The following is a 15,164-nucleotide window of genomic DNA, read 5'->3' on the forward strand; positions in this document are numbered from 1 at the left end:
TCTTAAAAATGGAATGGATAGTTTATTGTTAAATTACTGGTTTCTTTGAATGGCTGAATAGAAGACGATCATGGTAGTTTTCCAACAAATCCTAATACAAAATATGCGACAAAGCATCTAGCTCTGCTAACCACATTTCTATGAAGCCATTAGGCTTGAAACTTGGCCTTTTTCATCAAGGAGACTGGCCAGTTTCATCTATACTTCCTATAATGTGCACTCATTCATGCAGTCATTCAAAATAGTCATCAAATGTCTACCATGTTTTAATCATTGTGTTGAACTAGAAGGAGCAGTCAGCCCTGACTTCAGACATAAGGGAATGTTTATCAGAGAAAGCAACATTTAAAATGAGAGCTGAAATGAATGGTTGCTAGCCAGGTGAGAAGATGGAAAAACATTCCTTAACAAGGGATTTGCATATAAGAAGTCCCAAAGGAAAGAGAGAGCATGGCATAATTTGAGAATTTCAGATGGTCCTAAATGATTTTAGCATAGCATACAAAGGTTGCAGTGGCTGGAGGTAGGGCTGGAGGTAAACAGATGATAAAGGTCTTTCTTGCCACGATAGAGAGTTTTAAATTCATCCTGAGGATAATGGAGAACTAACGGAGGCTTTCCAGCAAGGGAATGGCATGGATTGATATATTCTGTAGGATGACCACTCTGATTGCAGTGTGGGGTAATCACTGGGTAAAAAAATTTAGAAGCAGTATCTTTAGCTAAATTCCGTCCTAGTAAACCAGGTAAAAGATGAGAGCAGCCAAATAAAAATAGTAGCAACAAGGAAGTAAAGAAGCAGAGAGTAATAGAATCATGGAACATGATGATCAAACAGGCTCTCTGGAATGAGAGAGGCCTCTAGATTCCTGGCCTGGGTAATTAAGCAGATGATAGTGACTCCAGATGAAATGGGCAATTAGCCCGTTTAAAGAGAGATGAGCTTAATTTTTGACATTCAATTGAAGGTGCTTTTGTGTTATGTAATAAGATCTATCCAGGGAACATTTGGAAATGTAAACCCAAAATTCATTAGAGATATCTTTCTAGGCTGAATATATACGATTTAAAGGTTTTGGCAAAGAGATGATAACTAAAGTCATAGTAATGGATGAAATCACCAAGGTAGAATGTGTAGGGAAAAGAAGACAAAAGAGAGATGAGAATCTTTAGAAACAAGGACCAATCTTATTAAACAGAAAGGGAAAAAAAGTCCATGAAACAGTAGCCGTAGAGTTAGGAGAAAAACCAGCAGACTAGACCATTAAAGAAACCATAGAAAGAGAGTAGTTCAAAGAGTGGCCAGAAATAGTAGCTGCTGCAGAAAATTCATGTATCATGAGGACCTATTATTGTCAGTAAATTTTGATTTATCAAGAAAAATCTTATGAGTGAGCCTGGAGTTACAATAATCAGAATTTTTTTTTTAATCAGGGAGAGTTAAAGAGGATAAGGAAATAGAAATCAAGAATGGAAACAATGCTTTTAAAATGTATAGGGGTGCCTGGGTGGCTCAGTTGGTCAAGCCTCTGACTCTTGGTTTCAGCTCAGGTCATAGTCTCACAATTCATGGGTTTGAGCCCCGCCATCAGGCTCTGTGCTGACAGTATGGAGACTGCTTGGGATTCTCTCTCTCTCCCTCTCTGTCTGTCTCTGTCTCTCTGCCCCTCCCCCACTTGCACTTGGACTCTCTCTCTCTCACTTTCAAAATACATAAATAAACTTTAAATAAATACAATAAAATGCTTATCAGAGATAGTCTCTAGCCTCCAAAGACTAGAGGCCCCAGAGATATTTTTGAGCTAGGAAAGTCTTGGAACAACATCAAATGCTAATGAGAAAAATGAGCAAAAAAAAGAAAAAAGAAAAAGAAAAAAATGCAGAGGCTGGAAAAAACAGAAGGCAGGAAAGTAAGAAATCCAATTTAGGATGAGAGTAGCTTTAGACAAAGAACAAAACACTACTTCCCATGGACAGCAATAAATTTTAAAGGGATGGAAAGTAGTACAGGACTGATGCCAAGTCTTTCACAGGAAGCTGAGAGAACCCTCAAGTGAGTTCTTCCTTTTCTCTGAAAATCTGGAGTTATCATCTTCTGAGAGGTGGAGAATTAGAGTATTTGAGATTCGTATCCTATTATGTAAGAAACTGGATCCATTTTACTTTGTTATTAAATGCATCTATAAGTGGCATAATGTGTTTTCAAATGTAACCCCCAGCTGTAACAACCAAAACAAACAATGGCCTAAAATTCGTCATGGTGACATTGTGATTTCACCCTAGGGAATAGCAGAAACTCTGAAAAAAAGAGTCTATAGAAGTTCTAAAAAAGTTTTCCATGGCAATGTCTATAGAGGAAGTGACTTCAATTACTGTTTCTTGTAAGTGACCACACATACCATACCAAATATTTTCTGGCCATTAGAAGACACATGAAAAATAAATATGTGCTTCTTGATTGACTGAATAGAGCCAAGAGCCAAGCGTATGAGATCTCGGCCAAGTTCAATATGGAGCCCACAGGTGTCTCTGTGACTCCAGCTAAGTTGGTCAGATCAGTTCACTAACATATACAGCTATTACTGACCATTTTTGCTTCTCAACATTTATTTTGATATTGTTTGTAAGACATCATTCTTCTGGTCAAGCTAAAATGCAGCTCCTTATTCCTCCTATTTTCTCCTTTTTCTCAACTCCCAAAGTCAAATATCACGTTTCCACTAAACAGCATTCAATATTGCATTCCTGCTGCCATGTTTCTTATTTGCCACTTTTAAATTATCTTCCCAAAGTAGAAATAAATTAGTATAGGTTTGGATGTTATTTTACCTTTTTCCCTCACTTGATTTCTCTCAGTGCCTGGGATGTAGCTCTTTCTAAGTCCTTATTGCATGAATGATTGCAGTACGTTAAATAATTCTACTTTTTGAGAATTTTAATTACAAAGCTGCATACTATTCTGAAACTATTCTCATTTCCTTATGGAAATGTCTTAAAGCATATTACTCGAATGCCTCTTATTATGCAAGCATGAAAAATAAAATATTGACCTGAGATTCCTGGTTTCAGATTGGGTCCTCCCTATTTACAAAGAATTATTAACATTTGGCAAGAATTAGATGAATAACATTCTTAGGAGAGTAACTAGGCTGACCTTTTTTCTTTAATTTTTTTTCTATTGTTGCATCTTAAGGCATTTATGCTTTCTACCTTGGTTTAGTTTTAGAAAGTCCACTGACAGGCATGCACCAAGTTCCCAGGATTTTTAGTACTTTTCTAGCACCTTGTAGAGAAGACACATAAATGGCCAGATGATATAATAAATTTTAGAAATTTGTGAGGTATGTTCCCCAGATTATAATAAGAGAAAAATTTTTTCCAGAGATTGATGTAGGAAAAAGAGAGAAGAAATTCTTATTGTCAGTATAGCTACAACAGCCTGATACTAGTTTCTCTTACGAAAGAACATCTTTAAATATATATATATTAAGGAGGCACCTGGGTGGCTCAGTCGGTTAAGTGTCCAGCTTCAGCTCTGGTCATGATCTTGAGGTCCGTGAGTTCGAGCCCTGTGTCAGGCTCTGTGCTAACAGCTCAGAGCCTGGAGCCTGCTTTAGATTCTATGTCTCCCTCTCTGTCTTCCCCTCCCCTGTTCATGCTCTGTCTCTCTCTGTCTCTCAAAAATGAATAAATGTTAAAAAAATTAAATATATATATATATATATATATATATATATATATATATATATATATACATATACACACCCACACATATATCAAGAACTCTTTCAATGGTGTGTGTGTGTGTGTGTGTGTGTGTGTGTGTGTGTGTGTGTTTTCACAAGGGCATATGTATTCATAGGTGGGGAGCTGTATGGTAAATTACATTCTACTCTCATTAAATGAAAAACAAACTTTCCCCTTTCCTTTGCAGAATTGTCAACATCACACTGCTGGTGACTTCTGTGAACGATGTACTCTTGGATATTATGGAATTGTCAGGGGATTGCCAAATGACTGTCAGCAATGTGCTTGCCCTCTGATTTCTTCCAGCAACAAGTAAGATTGAGAAACATTACCAGATTTCCCAATCAGTAGCACCATCTGTGTGGCAAACGGGCTTTCTATGATTTCAATTTTTTTTCCATGTAGACAAAATCTCAGTTTAAGATAGAGAATATTTGGGAGGTACCTGGGTGGTTCAGTTGGTTGAGTGTCTAACTTCAGCTCAGGTCATGACCTTATGGTTCGTGAGTTTGAGCCCTGCATCAGGCTCTGTGCTGACAGTTCAGAGCCTGGAGCCTGCTTCAGAATCTGGGTCTCCCTGTCTCTACTCCTCCCCTGCTCATGTGTGTGTTCTCTCTCTCCCTCTCTCTCTCTCTCTCTTTCTCAAAAAACTGAATATAACATTAAAAAAAATTTAAAGGAAGAGAATTTTTGCAAACAGTATAAAAACATGACAAAAGTGAGCACATAGTATTCCATCGTTTATTTTTCCATTAAAACCCTATCCCAAGTAAATATTACTTATTAATTAAAATATAAATACTAATACTGACATAAGTTATGTTAATGACATAAATGATACATGTAGACACATGCATAATTTTATACACTTTTATAAGGGTCTTGTATTTGCATGTAGTTCTGCCATAAACTCAGCTATGAAGAAGTGTTTCACTGCAGATCATATCCCTTTTGTGACCCCTTCCACTCATTTTATGTGTTTAATTTGCAATTTGCAGAGAAGTATTAAGAAAATAATTGAAAAAAGTAGTTAAAGGAGGGTGACTTATTTTTATACTCCCAGAATCACAGCCCCTTTCTCTTAAGATGGTCTGAGCTTGGTACCATGGAAACATAGCCATAAGGGGAAACAAAAGCTAGAATATTTTATTTCAGTGCTGTCTGCACATTCTGCATTGGTTTATATATTGATGAAAATCCTTTTTGCAAAGGCTGTCTATATTTTCTGCTAAGTGATTTATAGATTTCAATCTCTACATGGTAGAGCAATGTTTTCTCTAAGAACTTGCTTTTGAAAAGAATGTATGGTGGTTTGTTTAGAATTAGAATCCTGGGCTCCTTATCTTGACTATAGAAGAACCACAAAGCAACTTAGATAAAGAGAGGATTGCCCCTGTGCTGACTCAGTTTTTTCTTCATCGTTGGCTTTATATACATTCTGAAACATTTTCAGGTAAATTGTCTCTCTTCTGCAAGCTCCTCTTTTTTTGTTTAAAAGAATTACAGGTCTTTAGTCAAATGTAAATTTTTAGGTGAGTAGGATATGGATAAGGATAAAACACATTCTTTTTGTTCACCCGAGCACCAATTGGTAGGTGTGTGAAAAATAATATTATTTCTATTTCCCTTTCCCTAATCTCCCTCTGACGACCAGATTTAAACAAAGAGAATGTTATTTATTTTATCGTTCATTAAAATGTGAGCCATTGGATTAGAAAAATTCAGTAATTAATTGATAACTTCTTTGATAACAATCAAGCATAACATGTGTTGAAAAGTCTCACAATAAAATGTGTGCCTTAAGAGAAGTCAAGTTAAATGTAAAGAGAATTCAAAGGCACAAGATACCACACTTAGTTTTGGAAGCTTCAAGAACATATTGGAAGAAGTAGTAGTATTTATAATAGGTCACAAATGGTGGATTGAGGGGTTTTTACTGGTGGAATTAGCAGGAGATTATATTAACAAAAGCTTAGAACACAGAAAACAAAGACATGTTTAAGAACTAATAAGTAAGAGTTTGGAGCACGGAGTTCAAATAGAATTCATAACTGCAGATGAAAATGAGTGGGAGAATGGAGGCTATATTATAGAAATCCTTGAACACCAGGCTAAGAAATTACTATTCAATTTTCTATATAATGAGGAAACATTGCAGACTTTTAGTTAAAACAAACAAAAAAACGTTAATGCCATCAGCGCTACCCTTTAGAAAGCCTGTTATGAGAGAGCTAAGTAAAATGAAACAGGAGAAGAAAAAAAGTGAAGAGAGCGATTAATAAGCTACTGCACTAACTTAGCAAAAGATAATTAGAACCTGAAGGTAGGTAATCGTAACGAGAAGGGAAATGAGGGAATGGATGGGATCTTTGTTGAATGCAGTTACCGAACTGATAACTAATTAGATATGAGGGGTTCGGGCCAGGCAAGAGTTGAAGCCAAAGGGTTTGAGCCAGGTTGACCTCAAAAATGGTAGTGCAATTAACTGAAATAGGGAAACCAGGAGAGAGCTACTGCAGAGGAAAGACAATTTATGTTCCAAATAGGTTAACATTGATGTGAAAGATCTGTCCGAATGGAAATATGCAAATAGCTGCAGGAAATAGAAATATGAGAATTGGAAGGGCAGAGGGAAGAGATATGTTAATAACTGAATTAAAATTGGATAAGATTTCCCGGGGTTATGTGACCCAAGGGGGAGCATGTGGAATGAAGGAAAGACAGAATTACCTACATTAGAGAAACCAGAAGGGAAAGCAAAACCAAGACAGGGGGTGCCAGGGAGGCAAGAGAAGTAAGAGCACACTGCAGGGGGCGCCATGAGAGAGAAGAGAAGCAGCTGTCCATGGAGACTGAGTACGTATGGTAGCCACGAACCGTGAGGATCACCGAGGAGTTTTGACAATCCATGGTGGAAACAGATATTATGTTCCAAGGAGATCCGTGTATCTTTAGAAAATGTCAAGAAGGAAAAGAAAGAGTCCTATCTTGATGGGTTCACAGGATCAATAGAAAGGTGTGTTTTCATTGCTGTTCTCTATGGTTTATGTAATTCAAGCATATTTTTATGGGAAGGATCTTACAAGAATCAGAAAGCTGAAGCAAAGTGGCTAGTTCAGTGACTGTCAAACTTTATTAATTGCAGCCACTGTAAGAAATCATTTTTTTTTACATCAGACCTTGGGACACAAAAAACTTGTGTGTATATAATATATATTTATAAACATATATATCCTATAACTTTTCTCAGTTTTATTCTGCATTTTTAGAAGAAATTTTAGTCAAAACCCACTAACGTGATTTCGTGACCCACTAATATCACTACCTAAAGCTTGGAACGTTAATTAACAAAGCAAAGATCTGTGTATGGTAAGAAGGGAAGTGTTAAAATGCAAAGCAAAGAAACCAGCCAAGGCAAAGAAGAAAGGCACTTCTTCCTGAGATATAAAAGTAGATTCTGAAATATAGATGGAGGATGCTGAGTCACCTCTCTTTAATAACCTCCAACTGTGCCCCAAAGAAAAGTAAAGGATGTGGCGTGGTGAGTGGTTACTAACTCACTTCTATGCATTAGTTTTTCAATACTTCTTACCAAAACAAATATGACAAACTGTCAACCATTGTGACAGTGCAGCATTGCTGAGGGGTTTTTCACTGCCTGCTTAAGGAAAGGTCAGGTATTTTTTCAACAGAGTAGAAGGAACCCTCTACCCTCTGCAATCTGACCACCTTTCCAGGTCAATGCCCTCTCCTCCCTTCTACAATGATGCTACATTTGAGTCCCTTGCTCTTTGCCAAACACACCAACAATTTTTGCCAGACAGAGAAAGAAAAAAGTGGTATTGTTTCATGTATAATATGTGGGATTTAAAAAAAGAAAATAACTCCTAGAGTGTGGAAGTGGTTACCAGGGGTTGGGAGGTGTGGGAGAGCTGGTAAAAGTATACGAACTTTCAGTTATAAGATAAATGAGGTCTAAGGATCTAACATATAACATAGTAGTGATAGTTGGTAATACTTTATTGTATAATTGAAACTTGCCAAGTAAATAGAACCTGTGTTCTCACTGAAAAAAAAAAGTAGATATGTGAGGTGATAGATGTATTAACTAATTTGTACATATATGTATATCCAATCATCACATGCACACTTTGATTACACTACAATTTTTTTATTTGCCAGTTATACTACAATAAAGCTGAACAAAACACAAGTAGATGTATAATGCAATATCAGACAGTGGAAGTGCTACCAGGGAAAATAAAGCAGCCTCATTGAATTGAAATACTTGCATGGTATTGAGACAGAAAAGACTGGGGTCCCCTTTTCGATAGGGTGCTCAGTGAAGATCTTCATGAACAAATGAGGCTTGTGCAGAGACTTGAATGAAGTAATGGGGGGAGCCACATGACTCCCTGGAGGAAGAGAAGTCCAGCCAGAAGAAAAAGCAGATACACTGGCCTGGAGACTGGCCCATGCTTGTCAGACAGCAAGGATCCAGGGCAGCTGGAGCAGACTGACTGGTGTTAGGGGAAGGGTGACAAAGGATGAGTCAGGGAAGCTCCGGTAGCTAATGAAATGTCCTAATGGCTAAAAGTCTTCCAATGGCAAGAGGAAGCTTGGAACAGGGTAATGCAGTGATGTTAGCGACGGTAGCAGCAGTTTCAGGTAGAACGTGTGTGGAATGTGAAAGAAAGGAGGTAACATTGACTCCATGGTTTCTGGCAGAACAAATGGAAGCACAGAGTGACCATGGATGAGATGGGGGAGAATTACAGAAAGACCAGTGGTATTTTTAGGAGGGGGAAACTCAGCTTTAGATCTATTAGTGTAGATGCAAAGGTTTTAAGATGGAATGAGATCATTTAGGGGAGAGAGGACAGGACAGGATAGAAGAAATCTGAAGACTGAACTGGGAGACCCATGAAGAGGTCAAGGACATGATGTATAGGAACCTGCAGCAGAGGAGACTGTTAAAGAACCAATGATGAACATAGAAAAAAGGAGAAGGGGGTGGTACCCGGAAAGCCAATTCATCTCTGTAGTATCCACAAGAACAACATAGACTGGCAAACTCTACATCTTAAAAACCCTAATGAGGCAAATTTGGAATTAGCAAACATAAGGAAATATAAAAGGTAGCCCCCAAGAAAAAAGCACAAGGATTTCAGAGTGACCCCGCAGACAGTGTGAGGATTGAGTGTAGATGAGGGAGTTGGGAGCAGAAAGAATAACTCTAACTTCCAGTAAGTTATGATTCCTACACCCTCCTTCATTAAGTCCTTACACATGATATAGGACTTCATTCAATCCACCATAGTATCATAACTCAAAAAAGTTTATATCAACTATTCAAGGAGAATTATAACATCCTTGCATAGTAATTGAGATAGATATATTACTGTAAATGAATATAATTTAATTATGTTGGCTCTCTAGAGTTTCACTTGAAATGTGTAAAAATTTGTTTCCAAGTATCTATCTATCGGTAGATAGATAGATGATAGATAGATAGATAGATAGATAGATAGATAGATAGATAAGCAGTTTGAAATGTGACATAGGAGTGTGTGTGTGTGTACAGATGCACTCAGCATCAAGCTTTAGCTTGAAGAGCTAAAAGCTTGCCAGAATGTGTCAATTACGTGTTTGTGGATCTATTTTGTGAAGGATAGAGTTTGTGAGTAGTAGATCAATTTGCTCACCTCTTTCGCAAAGGTTAGAGTTTATTACTCATTCATGCACTATTGATTCAGTGTGCTAGAAGATGGTTAAAATAGGGTCCAAATGGCACCTGACCAAAAGGAGTTGTGGCCCTGGTGTATACACCATCTATCTTTTTCAGCATAAACTTCTTTAGTGGACCAAGAAAAAGAATGGAGTTTGCAGCATTACCATTTTGTAACAAATATATATTTTTCCTTCTAAGTTTCCAGTGCACCATGCAGTGTTACCTAGTGGGAATCCTCGACTTATATTTGAAAGAAGTTTGTAACAACCTAAAATGTTAGCGCAGGTTAGTTTTCAAGTCTTGCTAAGTATTTCTTTTGTAGGGTAAGATGATCAGAAACTCTGATAGGCTGTGGTCTACCAGTCAGTAGTGAGAACAGGGCAAATTATATAAGACCTACTTAATACAAAAGATCATAAAATTATCAGAAATTCTTACTCATTTTCATGTAGAGCACCTTCCCTTCTTACATTAACTCACATTACTTTGTGTTTAAAATAAACTTAGTTTGAAATCCGTTTGTAAATTAGAAAAGGCACTCTTATTTTAAGTGAAATATTTATTCACACTTTGTGTTCAAAGGCTAGTGGCAATTTAGGTTGAGCTTTCAGAAAAAAAATTATATGGTTTTAGGACCATTTTTTTTTACTTGGAAAATATTCAGTAATATTCTATCAGACAAATGTGCACTAATTCTAGTCATACTTTTCTTTCAATTCATGAGAAATAGGACACTTTTGCTGGATGTTTAATATTTTTATGCTTGTCATAGAATTATTAAAATTTCAAAATGTTTACACAGTGCGAGGCACTGCAAATTCATTGAAAGCCAACCATACTTACTTGTTGACTATTATCGGCATTATTTAGTTGTGACATCCTACTTTTACATAAAAATTTATATTATAAAATACAGCACTTATAACCACCCCAAGTTAAGTTTCACTCGACTATATAATGGATAGAATTACTTAAATCTATAAAATAAATAGGTTAAAAGATTTTTTACAATCTTTTTTTCCCCTTTCTGGTTCAGTTTCAGCCCTTCTTGTGTCATGGAAGGCCTCGATGATTACCGCTGCACAGCTTGCCCACGAGGATACGAAGGCCAGTACTGTGAACGGTACGAACTGTCACGAAACATAGAGATCATACAGTAACAGATCACAATAGAAAAGTATTCATTATTTTCATAACTTGTTTTCATTTTCCTTAGTAGTTCATACGCCTTCAAAACTATTTTTACTTTTATATCTATACGCTATCTCCGAAGAGAGTTGTTTATTTCCATCTTCGACTTTCTCAAAGTTTCCAAATTATTTCACAATTACATAGTTTAGGTTTTAGTGTATACATATCTACATAGCTATATTTAGTGCACATGTATATTTTGAGTGTGCACATATCTATATATGTGCATATTATCAGTAGTTAATAAAAAGCTAGTTACACATAATTCTCATCTTAATGCACTGGAAAATATTGGCTGAATCTATCTGTGTGCATGTCGCTGTTCTGAGCACTATGGTACCATACCACCAAGTATATACATAACTCAGAATGTAAATGTGTCAAGCATTCTTAATTTGAACACAAACAATAAAGTGTTTGTTATTTGGTGCTCCTTTCCAATGAGCAAACAATATTATTTAAATGCTTCCTCTCACCATATTTTTTTTCCAGGTAATTAACCTACAGTGTAATACTAGTTTTACGTATACAAATTAGTGATCCAGTACTTACATAACAACACCCGTTGCTCATCACAAGTGGCCTCCTTAATCCCCATCACCTATTTAACCCATCCCCTCACCCACCTCCCCTCTGGTTCACCATATTTTTTGTTTACAGAATCTGATAATGTATTTATGTATCTATTAAATTGAATACTGACTGTAATACAAATGGTAAATTAAGAAGCACAATTTCAGACTGTCTAGTTAGGTTGTAATTAGTATCTTCTGGGTCCATATTTTCCATAAGATCGGTATCCTGGATATTGAAGCATATCACTACCACTTTTAGTATGTTTTAGGTATTATCTCTAAAGTAACTAATATTAACTATATTATGCACACATGATAGCTTTAGCATTAATTGATAACAATATAAAGTTTTTATCCATGGACATAGTCTAGCTTTACCAACTTAGCTAGGACCCGTTTTTCAGTATCAGAATAGCTTATGGTCTACTTACTTTACACTAAAATTGTGAAGATCAAATGTGTAGAGGATACTGTTGGTGCCCTGCCTACATGCCTACATGGAAACCTCATCTCCCATAAGAGGGGCAAAAATGATTGAGAATTTACCCCACGTTCCTCCAATGTGGGAGTACAAAAGTCCACATGCTTATGCTTATGCTTATAATTACTCCAGGCTTTCCATGGTATTAGGCTAAGACTGGGACATCACCTGAAATCATACCATTGTTTCCTTTCTTTTCCATGTCCTGCTTTACCCACTCCTTTGCAGGGTTCTTCTAGGAGCACTTCCTTAAATTATCAATCTCTTTGCAAACATAAACCAATATTAATTAATTGAATCATCACCCATTTCAAAGTCTTCTTTTGGAGGTGCCTGGTTGGCTCAGTGGGTTGAGCATCCAACTCTTGATTTTGGCTTGGGTCATGATCCCAGTGTTGTGGGATTGAGCCCGGCATTGGACTCTGTGCTGAGCGTAGAGTCTGCTTAAGATTCTCTCTCCCTCCCTCTGCTCCTCTCCCCTGCTCATGCTCTCTCTCTATTACAAAATATATATATATATATATATATGGCACCTATGTGGCTCAGTTGGTTAAGCGTCTGACTCATGGTTTTGGCTCAGGTCATGATCTCATAGTTCATGAGCTTGAGCCCCATGTAGGCCTCTGGGCTGACAGTGGAGCCTGAATTGTCTCTCTCCTTCTCTCTCTCTGCCCCTCCCCTGCTCATGCTCACTCTCTCTCTCAAAAATAAATAAACTTTAAAATTTTTCAAATTAAAAAATAATAATTAAAAAATAAAAGTTTTATATAACCAGGAATGGTTGTGTTAATAATGGAAATAAGCAGATAACTAAATAATTAAATTTTATAAATTCCGATGAAGTTTCTACAAGGTTGCAAAATATATTTCCAAATAATTCTATATGTAGAAAATCTAAACAGTATCCACTACTTTATATATATATATATATATATATATATATATATATATATACACACATATATGACAATGCATTCACAATGTCTGTGCCAATAGAAATTGATAATTAAAGAATTCAAAGCAATACAAAATCCAAAAATATTTCTATTTGTTTTGGAGATGTGTACAACTTTTGACTATATATATTTGTAATGTCCAAATTTGAATATTTGGTATTCACGGTTAGGGTAATATTCATTTCATGCCCTTGTAAATATGAGTAGGATGATGACTGGAAGCATCCATGGACACAAGGGTATTATCTGCAGTAATTTATGAAAAAAAATGTTCCGTAGTATACTACATTTATAAATTGAAGTTACCACTATCTATGAAAGCAGGTATATAGAAAAAACTGCAAGGGTGCCCTGAAATGACAATTACTATCTTAAGGCAAAGTGATTATAGAAAATTTACTTTTTTAATATCCATTAATGTTTAATCAATAGGAGTTGACAGTTCATATAGTATATAGACGAACAGTGTCGCACACTATCAAAAGCGAATGGCTTGAATTGTTTTTGCAGTCTCAAATGTTGTTACAGCTTTTCATTCTTCATCTCTAACATAAATGATAAAGTTATATTTCCCTGAAAAATTGCTTTTATTCAGCTAAATTAAACCAAAGGTCTTGGTTAAATTTTTATTGTAACTGTCCAAATAAATTTGTTCCACTTCTGAGAGCTTCTTAAATCATCTGAATCACCTTACGACCTGCCTAAGTTCATCAGCTCGGGTCTAAAATTGCTTACATGTCTTGAATGCTCCTGTAATGTAGAAACCCCTCCCCATGTTTTATCTTTGGTATTTTTGTAATAAACTCTTTGAGCATTTAATCAATCTCAACCTGGTTAGAGTAGAATTCTTACACCTGCAAATGTTAAGAAATCATTTAAGTGGACTCACTTAAATGGTACTTTTATGGAGTGTTTATAATCTTACATTGGAAATAAAATAACAATTAAAACTACAAATGTATAAAAACCTACTTATAGATAACTTTTGTTTGTTTTGCCTTTTCTAACCAGCAGAGGATAAATTAACACTCACAATCAACTGTGCAAATTTCCACACTCCCAGGCTACTGAAGATAGTTCTGGATTATCTGCCTAATGTTCATAATTTTTGGCTTCAACCTCCTCCTGTCTCTCAACTTCCTCCCATGCTTGTCTCTGGAACAAAAACTCTGGGTGTTGATTATATTTTGCTGATGAGATACACACACACACACACACACACACACACACACACACACAGTCCAAACCAGGAGACTTTTAGGAAAGATAGGAAGTGGTTTAACAATTAAATCAGGACCAATAGTTACGTGTTACCCCTACTGGGTAACCCAGAGCATATGATCTTACTAGCATCTTATACTTAAGTGAATGGATGTATGAATGGGTGGAATAGTCAATGAAGTGATTTCATTTGGGTTCATCCAGTTGGATTTTCTTTCTAATTTCTGAAATTAATGTTATATATTTTGTCTGCATAACATTAACCTGCTGCCTTGGATCTATAATGAAAATTCCGTCTTGAGGAAGATGTGATAGAAAGACCAGTAAAATTAAATAGAAAATCCAGTTTATTGTCACTTAACTTACTTCTTTTGCTCATAAATAAAATGAGTTGAATTATTTGGTCATTTTGATTTTAAATACATGAGTCTAGGAAAGTTCAGGTGTCAATATTTCTAATTTAAAAAAAAGACTTCAAAACAATATTTATAATCTACAGTAATGGTTGGCAAACTCACCCACAAAATTTGGCCCATTGCCTAATTCTATTTGGCACTATAAACTAAGAATGTTGTTACAGGCAAACATTTACAATTAATATGAAGATAGGAAGCACTAAATTTGAGCCCTAGTTAGGTAAATTTGATACCTTAACAAGAGCTTCCTTTCTCTCATTGGTAGATTGATTTTACATTACTATATTATTATTACAAAATAATTTATACTCTGTTATTATGATGATGATTTTGTTTTGAATTCCATCAACCCCCCCCCCAAAAAAAAGGTTTGCAAATGTATTTCTCTCACTGAATGATTTTGATTTTCTATCTTGATCTGTAAAAGCCTAAACTATGTACTATCTGGTTCTTTACAGGAAAAGTTTGCTGGCTCCTCATCTATTGACTCGTGGTATCAGTTTTGTTCAACCAGAGACAGGACTTATTATTAATCTCTTCTGCTTTCTCACTATTTAAATCCAGGTGTGCCCCTGGCTATACTGGCAGCCCCAGCAGCCCTGGAGGTTCCTGCCAAGAATGTGAGTGTGACCCCTATGGCTCGCTGCCCGTCCCCTGTGACCCTATCACGGGGCTCTGCACGTGCCGGCCTGGAGCCACAGGGCGGAAGTGTGACGGCTGCAAGCACTGGCATGCGCGCGAGAGCACGGAGTGCGTGTGTACGTATACTAACTCCGCCGTTAGTTCTGGGGGCCTTGGTTCCATTTCTGTCTCCTTTCCAATGAGAAAGACTGACCCTTTTTTCTT

General features: G+C 36.4%; 1 protein-coding gene across 4 annotated transcripts in view; it reads left to right on the forward strand.

Annotated features, from left to right (window-relative positions):
* Positions 1-15,164, forward strand: part of LAMA2 (laminin subunit alpha 2) — a 609,036-nt gene that overhangs the window by 424,944 nt on the left and 168,928 nt on the right. For all 4 annotated transcript variants that reach the window (XM_042939791.1, XM_042939793.1, XM_042939792.1 and 1 more), the window contains 3 exons: positions 3,935-4,059; positions 10,515-10,601; positions 14,883-15,076. In XM_042939791.1, coding sequence (XP_042795725.1) covers positions 3,935-4,059; positions 10,515-10,601; positions 14,883-15,076 — 406 coding nt within the window. The remainder of the gene's footprint in view (positions 1-3,934; positions 4,060-10,514; positions 10,602-14,882; positions 15,077-15,164) is intronic.

Source organism: Panthera leo, chromosome B2, assembly GCF_018350215.1.
Source record: "Panthera leo isolate Ple1 chromosome B2, P.leo_Ple1_pat1.1, whole genome shotgun sequence".
Lineage (NCBI taxonomy): Eukaryota > Metazoa > Chordata > Mammalia > Carnivora > Felidae > Panthera > Panthera leo.